Raw genomic sequence first — 10,557 nt, forward strand, 5'->3', positions numbered from 1 at the left:
CAGGCGCAGCGGGGCGGCATGGCTGTGTCCTGGAGGAGCTGGCTGGACAACGAAGGGGTTAAACACCTCTGCCTGGTAGGATGGCGGGCAGGCTGTCCCCGCGTTTGGTCTCTCCTGGAGAGAGATTTTGATTCATTCTCCGAGCGTGCGCGGGTGGGAGGCTGGAAGTGGAAGTTTTGCCTCGAATCCGAACATTCTCAACTCAGTAAACTTCCCGCGGTTACTACCCGGAGATCATAAAGATACCACCCTTTCTGCAAAAGCCAGAGACCTTTCCTCTGCCCCGAGGGGTGAGCGGCTGTGGAGGAAGGGAGAAGGGATCACTGTAATGAACTCAGCCTTTTCTTAACCCTTTAAACATCGTCCCTTCTTTGCTCTCTGCCCAGAATGCTTCCGCTTGATGGTGTATTTTAACAATACACATCGCTGGGGACCGGGTGCTATCACTCATTTCTGAGTCCCGTTTTTGCCCTGCAAGCAAGGGATGTCTGCAAATCATCCAGGAGACCTGTTGACAGCCCAAATGCTTCCTCTTGGGTGCAGGGGCTGAGTGAGGTCAGATGTGTTTTTCTTGGAGTGGTTTTCAGATTGCTTTCCGCTGTTACTAATTGAGGTTCCATTGAAAATATTGTGTCCAAGGAATGTACTTCAGGTTTCCATTCATCAGGTCATGTTTATGTTTACTTTTTGTTTTCTCTCTCCTTTTGTGTGATTTAGCTGATCTGGCTGGCCCTGAACGTCCTGCTTTTCTGGAAAACCTTCCTGCAGTATAACCAAGGGCCAGAGTACCACTACCTCCACCAGATGTTGGGGGTAAGTGGGAGTTGGGTGGCCCGGTGCAATGCGTTCAATGGAGGCAGACCTTGCTGCAGTCCTTCATCAGTTCTTCCATTCATTAAAGAAACATTGGTTGTTCACTGTGAAATATTTGTTAATCTCTCAAGTGGGTCAAATTTTCTTGATTTATCATTTATACTTTTCTGGGTTAAAATGACTGACTCTTTTAAGTACCAAAGATAACGTCTGCTAGAGTGAAGTGGATGAAACTGTCAGAGGAGGCTAGTAGCGCCTAAGAAAAGTTGCTTCTTCTTGTCAGCTAGCTGCAAAGTGCCCTGAAAGATCTGCGTGGCCAGAAGGACCAACCGATGACAGGCTTTTACTTTTCACTCATCAAGACTTCAGCCTGCCCGTAAGCTCATGCAGAGGATTTCTGTAGTCTTTCCTTTCTAGGTCTCGCAAAGTATGTGTCAGAGGCAGTATTCATTGACACTGAGAAGCGGGTAATTCTTAGTAGTTGTTTGAAGTCTCTGCTTTCCATTGCAAAACTATTTATTCAGCAGTTTATTTAAACCGATGATAAACCAGGCACTTTATAACTTTATAAATATTTAGTTTAAGCCAGGAAACTATTCTTCCCATTTTACACATGGAGCAATACAGGCTACGGAAACAGAATGGCTTGCTCAAGTCCCTCAGATTTGAACACACTGCTGTCTGGCCTTTTGCTTCTTTCTCATACTACACAGATTTTCTAAACCGCTTCACTGGCCCATCTCAGATACTTAGGCCACTGGTTAGTATTTATTCATTATTTGTGCTGCCCAGTAGAAATATAGCATGAGTCATATGTAACTTAAAATTTCCTAGTAGTAACATTTAAAAAGAAGCCAGTGGCATTAACTTAAAGAATATATTTTATTTCTAATAATATATCCAAAGTAGTATAATAGATTGAAGTACTCAATATGTGATCAATATTTGAAAAAAATTATTAATTAGGTATTTTATATTATTTTTGTTTGTTAATTCTTTGAAATATAGCTTTACACATATGCCTGTTACAGTTCAGTCAGTAAGTTTTCATCAGAAATACTTGACCGATGTTTAGAGATCAGAAACTTTTACAGATGTTATAGTGGATTCCCATATTCAAGTTGTTCCAGACATATTTAAAGCTTTTTCAATAACACAAATGATTATCAGCTTTTAAATTTTAATTTATGTTAATAACATTTATAAAATTAAAAATTTAGTTCCTTGATGGCTCTACACATATTTTACATGCTCAACAGCCATCTATGGCTAGTGGCCACCATTTTGGGCAGCACAGTGTAGACTGTGGGGAAGATATTCTCACCCTCATGGCCATATGCACTTAATTCTGCTTGAAAGCAAGCACCAAGCCAAAACTCAGTTCAATAAAAAGACATCAGAATATAGGTAGTCCTCTTGCTCTCCCTCTTCAAAATAGGAGCTGATATTGGAGGGTAAGTTGTGGGCTTTAGTTATTGATATGTAACTGTAAAAACATCTCTGAATTTTCCCTAATCTGGTGATGGGAGCCTTTGAGAATGAAGGTAAAGGTATTTAATTTTCAGAACTGAGATAGCCATTTTTATTACTAGTAGGCTAAGAGACTGTTCTCACCAAAATTAAAGAGTAAGAACTGACAAGGAGTCCAGCTGGTGTGGTTCAGTGCTTGATTGTCGACCTATGAACCCAGAGGTCATTGTTTGATTCCTGGTCAGGGCATATGCCTGGGTTGCAGGCTCAGTCCCTGGTGTAGGGTGTGCAGGAGGCAGATGATCAATGATTCTCTCTCATCATTGATGTTTCTATAGCTCCCTCTCCCTTCCTCCCTGAAATCAATACAAATATATTTTAAAAAAAGAACTGACAGGGAAAAGAAGATCTTAAATGATGGAAGATAAAATAATATTGGAATTAATATGTCAAGTTTCATCATGATTGTTCTTTCCAAGACTGATTTGACCCAGTCCTGGAGGCAGCATGGTCACGGCTGGTTTATGCCTGAGTTAATGTGCTAATCAGACTGTGTACTTTCTAGAAGATGTTTAATTATGACATGCTGTGAATATTGGAATCTTAGAATTATGTAAGAGGGAAGAGCAACCTTTGAGGAAAGCCAAAGCAACATTCAAACAAATGAACAAACCAAACAGTAACGTCCTCCATCTTCCTATAGCAACTATTTTAAAAATTCCATTTATTGGGGTAACATTACTTTTTAAATAAAGGACTCCATTGATTATTTAAGATTAAATCTGTTTTTGCGATTTATTTATTTTCAAGTGTTGGAAAATGTAGTTGCTCGTACTTTAATGGAAGAACTAATGTGTTGTGACCAACTCTAAAAAATTAATTTGTTAAATTTTTTGAAATGTCAAAGCAATTTAACTGAGAATACTATTTATAGAAACCTTCACATTTATAGTCACCTATTTGAGTTGTATTTCTGACATTTTAACAATTAAAGGATATCACTTAATTGATATAAACATTTTAATTGGAGGAGAGAATGAGTTTAATGATACCAGATTCAATGTGTCTTGGTTTTATATCTTTCCCCCAAAACTAACATATGTATATGGACTGTTCACTTTTAACCTACTTATTCTTATAATGCCATAATGAGAATGTAAATTGTTTTTGCTTTGCCTTGCAATTATTATTCTAGATCTTCTATATGGTCATGGTCATGAAGATCTTTTTTTAAAGATCATTTTTTTAAAGCTCTTATTGAGATACCTATGTTAATGAGAAGAATGTCTTGAGCATTGAGTGTTTTGTTTTGTTTTTCTGATTTCACAATGATGATCTTTCTCTGGTCAATCATTATCCTTTAAGTGACTTAGAAACATTAACTAATTTACCCTCTCAAGAGACCTAGAAGTTATATCATAATTAACATATTTCAGAGACAGAAATCTGATGTCATGTAAGTTTCTTAAGGTCAGAGAATGGAGTCTAAGGACCAATGGACCTAGGATTTTAAGTCAGTATTGTTTTCAGTGCTAGCCTAGGCAGCTTGAATTCTGCTGAGGAGGAGTATATGCCTCCTATCAATTTCAGAAAAGGCTTGATCATTAACTTTTCCCCCTTTATTGCACAGAATACTGTACTGTGGTTTCAATTTGGGATATTTTTAACTAAGTGTATTTTTTGTTTCCTTTTATTTTTTAATATTCTGTTGTTTGAAAATAATTTACTTCCTATTTATTGACAGGCAAAATAGGTTGTATTACTTTGATGCCATCATTATATTCTTAATCTGTTTAAAATAGAGACTTGCCCTAACCGGTTTGGCTCAGTGGATAGAGCGTCAGCCTGCGGACTCAAGGGTCCCAGGTTCGATTTAGGTCAAGGGCATGTACCTTGGTTGCAGGCACATCCCCAGTAGGGGGTGTGCAAGAGGCAGCTGATCGATGTTTCTAATTCTCTATCCCTCTACCTTCCTCTCTGTAAAAATATCAATAAAATATATTTTTTAAAATAGAGACTCATAGACTTTTAGATTTAGAAGAGAGCTTTAATATCTTAGATTTCTTCCTCAGTTTCCCAAATAGAAAAATGAGGTTGAAGTGATTTGCTCACTATCAGCCACTCAATTAGTGGGTTTGTTACCATTCTGATCTGTTCATCCTGTCAGTCCAATACTTAGTCTCTTACAATGAACAACTCTATGAACCTGTGCAAGAACCTATTAAACTCTATACATAATAGACCTCTAGCTTTTCATCTTATGTGAAATGATATTTAAAGACGTTTAGTAATTTAAGAAGTTAAGGAAAAGTACTAATTTATCCCCAATGTAACATATTTTCAGTATTCCAGTTGTTTCAGACTTTTCTCAGACAAATTGTTAAGGAAATATGAGACATTTTTATTTAAATAATTCCTGATTGTACAGTATTTTAGCACTTAATGTTTAACCTCTTTGTTTTATACAGCTAAATGGCCCCTGTATAATCCTTTTATCAACACCATCCAAAACAGCATAGAATTGGGTGTTGGAGTTAAGTTCAGAGATTTTCAAATGTACCTTCTTCATTTCATTATTAATAATATCAATAACATTACATTTATTGAGAACTAAGTACCAGGCATTAATCTAAAAGTTTTGTGTTGATTAATTTATTTAATCTTTCATCCATCCTATGGAGTAGATATTTAAATTTTGCAGCTAAGGAACTGAATTAGAAAAGTTCTGTGACTTGCTAGTAAGTCACAGAGGTAGGGCTCTAGCCCAAACATTCCGGTTCTTAACCACTGTGCTCTCAGCCTCTTTGTAACAATAAGCTAAGCCATGTGGAATTGCCATTTGATAGAACAAAAATAACCAAGTATCAGCCATTTCAAGTGGTTCAACCTAATTATAAGTATTACAATTTATTAATCACATTCTATGTGCCATAATTCTTTGTTGTCTTTTTATCATCTAACATTTTAGTTTTTTAAGGAATCTCTATACTGTTTTCCATAGTGACTGCACCAATTTGCATTCCCACCAACAGTGCACAAGAGTTCTGTTTTTATTCTTAAGCTTGTGACAGATTTGTACAGTTAGTAGGTATCCTGATACCTATTGCATTAATTTGCTGATGCTTCCATAACTACTAGTAAGTACTACAGTCTGGGTGGCTCAAATAACAGAAATTTATTTCCTCACAGTTCTGGAGGCTGCATATTATATGCTTTCCCCTGGGGAACACCTAGTCTAAGGGAGAGGAGCTTGCTGACTTTCAGAATGTTATAGGACCTTGGGGATTGTTCTAGTTCATTTCTCATTTGACAGATCAACTTGATATAGTTAAATGTCTTCTTTATTGACTCACTGGAAAGTTCAATGTGGTTGGTAGGTCTTCTATCTCTAGTCAGTGTTTCTAGTTCATCATACTAAGCATTTCATTGATCATAAAATTGATTTTTAAAGTGCCGAGGTAATTCTGGGGAAGAAAATCAAACAACTCTAATTCCTTTCTGACAAGATCATGGGCTTTGGAACTACATGGGAGTTTGAATCTTGGCTCAGGCATTTATCTGTCTTTATGATTGTGAGAAATTATTTCCCTGAGCCTAAGTTTAAATCGTCTATAAAGAAAGTTAGGCTTAAACCTTCCTCTTATGTTAGCGCAGGTGAAATGCTTAGCACTTGGTGCATATGCACTCAGCAAAAGATAGCTATTATTGTAAATACTAAGTAATAGGATTTAGTTTTAATGCTAATAATACTATTAATAGTACTAAATCATAATATTATAAATTATTTATAAGTAAAATATTAAAAGAATTTATAGAAATGTAAAGATGGAAGGAACTTAGTGAGCATATAGCAGATGTTAGGACTGGAAACATTCTTTCCTTTGTTTGACCTCTGGCTGCCTCCATGACCCTGATACCAGCTATCTGCTGAAATTTGTAATTGGCACACATTTTATGGCAACTTGGTTACGATTGCTGGATGGAATTTCAGTTTGAGGTAGAATGCATTTCATTCAAAGGAACATTTATTAATCTTCATAAAATCTTGGAGTCTTCAATATATAAACAAGGGAAATAATGGCTATTTCACAAGATTATCGTGAAACCTAAAGAAAATTAAAATAAATACATAATAATAATAGTCAGAGTCGACATTCATTAAAATGTTCTCATGGGCCAGACATGGTGTTAAATTTTTTATACATTCAGTGTCAGTGCCTTATCTAATCTACACGGTAGGTGCTATTACATAAGAGGAAGCTAAAACATGGAAATTATAAATAACTTCCTCATGCATTACAATTCCTAGCATAAAGCCCATTATCTAATAAGAGTCCCCAAAATGCTGCTTTTCTTTTTCCTTCTCTCTTCTCTCATCCTGTATAGCCCTATACAACAATTCACTTAACATGTCTGTAGCCAGTGAAACGTGATGAAACTAACCCCCTTATCTCAGAGTGCTGTGCTGAGGATTAGAGGACTTTATGGATATAGACCTACTTTGAAGAACTGAAAGCATCACAGATGTTTAAAAAAAATGGTTGTTATCACATACTTTTCTGTTAATTCCTCCCAGATTTTAAGGCTCCAGCCATGGTACCATTATCAGAGCTCATCTAGGAGTCATAAAAGACACTTTGGACAAAGGAATGAGATTTCATATTCATGACAGAAAAGCATTACATGGCTCTTAACATCCAGTATGCTTTATACTTACAGTGGTGACTACTTATGTGGGATCTGGAAGGCCTGTGGCATATTATAATTAATGATTTTGCAAAGGCATGAACTAAGAGTGAGACCTTAGTAGAAAGGTAAATTACCTAGATGGGAGTGAGCTTACTTCACCTCGTAGTTTCCATGTCTTAATGTAACTTTGTAATGTGATAAGGTTAAGCCATGTGATGAAAAGTAGTTTCTGTTGCATTCTAATAATGGGACTAAAAAAAAGTAGATAGAGTAAGGAAAAGATGGACATTTCATGATCACTAGAATTTGTTTACATTTTTAGAAATGGGAAAGTTGAATTTGACAATGACTCTTATCTACGGATAAATAAATCCAATACATATTCTACAGGGGGAAAATGCATACTTTTAAGGGTTTCATGGATTTGGAAATTGTTAAAGGTCTCTAGACACATCAAGAATATTAGCGATCTGATGTAGCTTGAGACAAGAAGAGATGAGAAATGTACACAAAGTGAAAGCATTTTAAATATCAGGTGTTTTTTTTTAAGTAGGTGCATTAACACCATTTAATTAATGAAATGATCTATGGTGAAAGCCTTTCTGACCACATTCCTTTCTCCTATGATAGGGTTTTCAAACAGTTGATTAAAAAAATTGCAAGTAGTTTGTTTAATGTAATCTGGAAAGCTCAGGTCCATTGGAGGATCTGAAGTGGCAGTGATCCAAACAAGCTTCTTTTTCCCCATGCTATAATTTTGATTTTCTTTTTTAACTTCCTGTCCCCCCAAATACACTCTCTTTTACATGCCTTCCAGTTAGCATCTTATCCTGAGTGAACCCCCTCTCCTATGAGAACACGGATTTCAAGGTTCGTGAGGGTACCCTAAAAGGAGACTGTTGTGGAACAAGAGAATAAGAACCACCTATTGAGAAAACAGAAGAGATAGGATGATGATTGCTTTTACCTCCCACTGATTCTCCTTGGCCAAGTTTCATTAGATAAGTCACTTTGGGTGTCTCTGAGCTTTGTTCATTCTCTTGGTTTGAAAAGCATGGGCCCAAAAGCACATTTATAAAGCCAACAAAGGTGAAGATACATTTTTCTTTTCCTTTTTTTTTTTTTCATAGCTCAGAATATCTAAATGGAAAACCAAGCAGATATCATCAGTGGTCTATATTAATGGATTTCAATTGGAACACAATGACTCATATTAAACCACAGGAATGTAGAACTTCAGTATAAAAGTTCTACTTGACAAATGGCATTTGCTGTTTGGCATTGGTGGAATGACATTTGTTACCTACATGGAATTTTTCTGGGGGTTGGGCTTTGGCTCATTCTTTGTGGAACCCCTCACTGAACTTTTCAACTATTTTGATCTTGTATATTTTTGAAAATGTAAAACAGCGAGAGAATGACTCAAATGAAAATCTTGGAAGAGTTTAGTGTCTTGGATCATAATGGGTCTACAAGACTTCCTTAGTTTTGGTTTGCCTGAAGAAAACATGTCTTAGATTGTACTGGTTTTAAAGCTTGAGTGTGTCATCCTTAAGGAAGAAAATGAATTTTTTTAATTCACAGATTACAGATGTATAAAATTTAAACTGTTAAAAGTTTTGAATGACATTCATTCTAATTCTAGTTAAAACCCAGTGTCTACTATTGCTTTTTCCCAAGCACGAAGCAACTATTAGCTTAAATTTCAAATATAGTAATACCTGTGAAAATTCAATGGTAACATAATGTACTGAAAAGAACATGGATTTTGTAAACAAACTGACTGAAGTTGAAATATCAACCTTAACTCTTAGCAGCTATGCCTTTAAGTATTGAAATCTTCAAAGCCTTAGTTTTCTCAGTTTTAAATTGAGAATTATATTATTAAATTGAACTATGTGAAAATTCCAGTATTAAAAAATTTTGATTTACAAAAATGGCCATTTTGCATAGTTTCACCTAATTTCTCTCTGGTATGATTTTTTAAAAGGAGGGGATTAAATAGGATGAGGAAAAAATGAGTGTGAGCACCTAGAAAAGTGTTACTTTCCTTTTTAATTTTATTCATCATTTATTTAAAATATATTTTTATTATTTTAAGAGAGGAAAGGAGAGGTAGGGAGAGAGAGAAAAAAAACACACACATCAATGATGAAAGAGAATCGAGAGAGAAAACACACACACACATCAATGATGAAAGAGAATCATTGATTGGCTGCCTCCTGCATGCCCCACACTGGGGACTGAGCCCACAACCTGGGCAGGTACCCTGACCGGGAAGCAAACCGCGACCTGATTTATAGGTCTACCCTCAACCATTGAGCAACACTGGCTGGCTCCTTCTTTTTTAAAATGTTTATTTTTCAATTATAGTATACATTCATTCTTATTTTGTATTAGTTTCAGGTGTACAGCAATATTATAATATTATTGACTATATTTTGTAACTACCAATTTGTACTTCTTAATCCTTTCACCTTTTTCACCTATTCCCCCAACTCCTCTCCCCTCTGGCAACCATCCGTCTGTGATGGTTTAGTCTATGAATCTGAGGATATATGTTTAAATATTCTATGTTTATGAGTCTGTTTCAATTTTGTTTGTTCATTTATTTTGTTCTTTAAATTCCGCATTATAATTGAAATCATATTGTATTTGTCTTTCTCTGATTGACTTACTTCACTTAGCATAATACCCTCTCTAAGTCACAAATGGTAATATTTCATTTTTATTCATGGCCTAGTAATATTCAATTGCATGTATGTAGCACCACTTTTTTATCTACTTGTCAACTGATAGGCTTTTGGGTAACTTCTGTATCTTGGCTAATGTGAATCTCTGCAATAAACAAAGGGGTGCATATATTCTTTTGAATTAGTTTTTGGGTTTCTTGGGATAAATACCCAAAGTGGAATCACTGGGTCATAAGGCAGTTCTATTTTTAACTTTTTGAGTAACCTCTATACTGTTTTCCATAGTGGCTGCACCAACAGTACACGAGGGTTTCTTATTCTCCACATCCTCCTCAACACTTGTTGTTTGTGGATTTATTGATGATAGCCATTTTGATAGGTGATACAGGGTTAATGCCCAAAATTAATAAATAACTCATACCGCTCAATTCCAAATTAACAAACAGTCCAATTTAAAAATGGGCAAATGGACCTAGCTGGTTTGGCTCAGTCGATAGAACGTTGGCCTCCAGACTGAAGGGTCCGAGGTGCGATTCTGGTAAAGGGCACATGCCCAGGTTGCGTGCTCGATCCCCAGTAGGGAGCGTGCAAGAGGCAGCTGATGAGTGATTCTCTCTCATCATTGATGTTTCTATCTCTCCTCCTTTCTTCTCTGAAATTAATAAAAAATATATTTAAAAAAATAAAAATGGGCAAAGGACCTGAATAGACTCTTTTCCAAAGAAGACATACAGATGACCAATGGACATATGAAGAGATGCTCACCGTCAATAATCATCAGAGAAATGAAAATTAAAGCAACAATGAGATGTCACCTCACACCTGTAAGAATGGCTGAAATCAATAGTTTCCTTCTTTCTAATACAAAGTTGTAGTAAACAAATTTATGATG

The 10,557-nt window shown here is 35.9% G+C and overlaps 1 protein-coding gene across 3 annotated transcripts in view; it reads left to right on the forward strand.

The window, feature by feature from the left end:
* The first annotated feature begins 3 nt into the window (after positions 1–3).
* NOX4 (NADPH oxidase 4) overlaps positions 4–10,557 on the forward strand; it is a 154,682-nt gene continuing 144,128 nt past the window's right edge. For 2 of the 3 annotated variants that reach the window (XM_005879341.2, XM_005879340.2), the window contains exons 1-2: positions 9–75; positions 718–813. In XM_005879341.2, the coding sequence (XP_005879403.1) occupies positions 19–75; positions 718–813 (153 nt within the window). In that variant the 5' untranslated portion in view covers positions 9–18. Of the gene's footprint in view, positions 76–717; positions 814–10,557 lie in introns of all 3 variants that reach the window. The other variant, XM_005879342.2, reaches the window with a different exon arrangement.

The sequence above is a fragment of the Myotis brandtii genome, unplaced genomic scaffold, assembly GCF_000412655.1.
Source record: "Myotis brandtii unplaced genomic scaffold, ASM41265v1 scaffold594, whole genome shotgun sequence".
Lineage (NCBI taxonomy): Eukaryota > Metazoa > Chordata > Mammalia > Chiroptera > Vespertilionidae > Myotis > Myotis brandtii.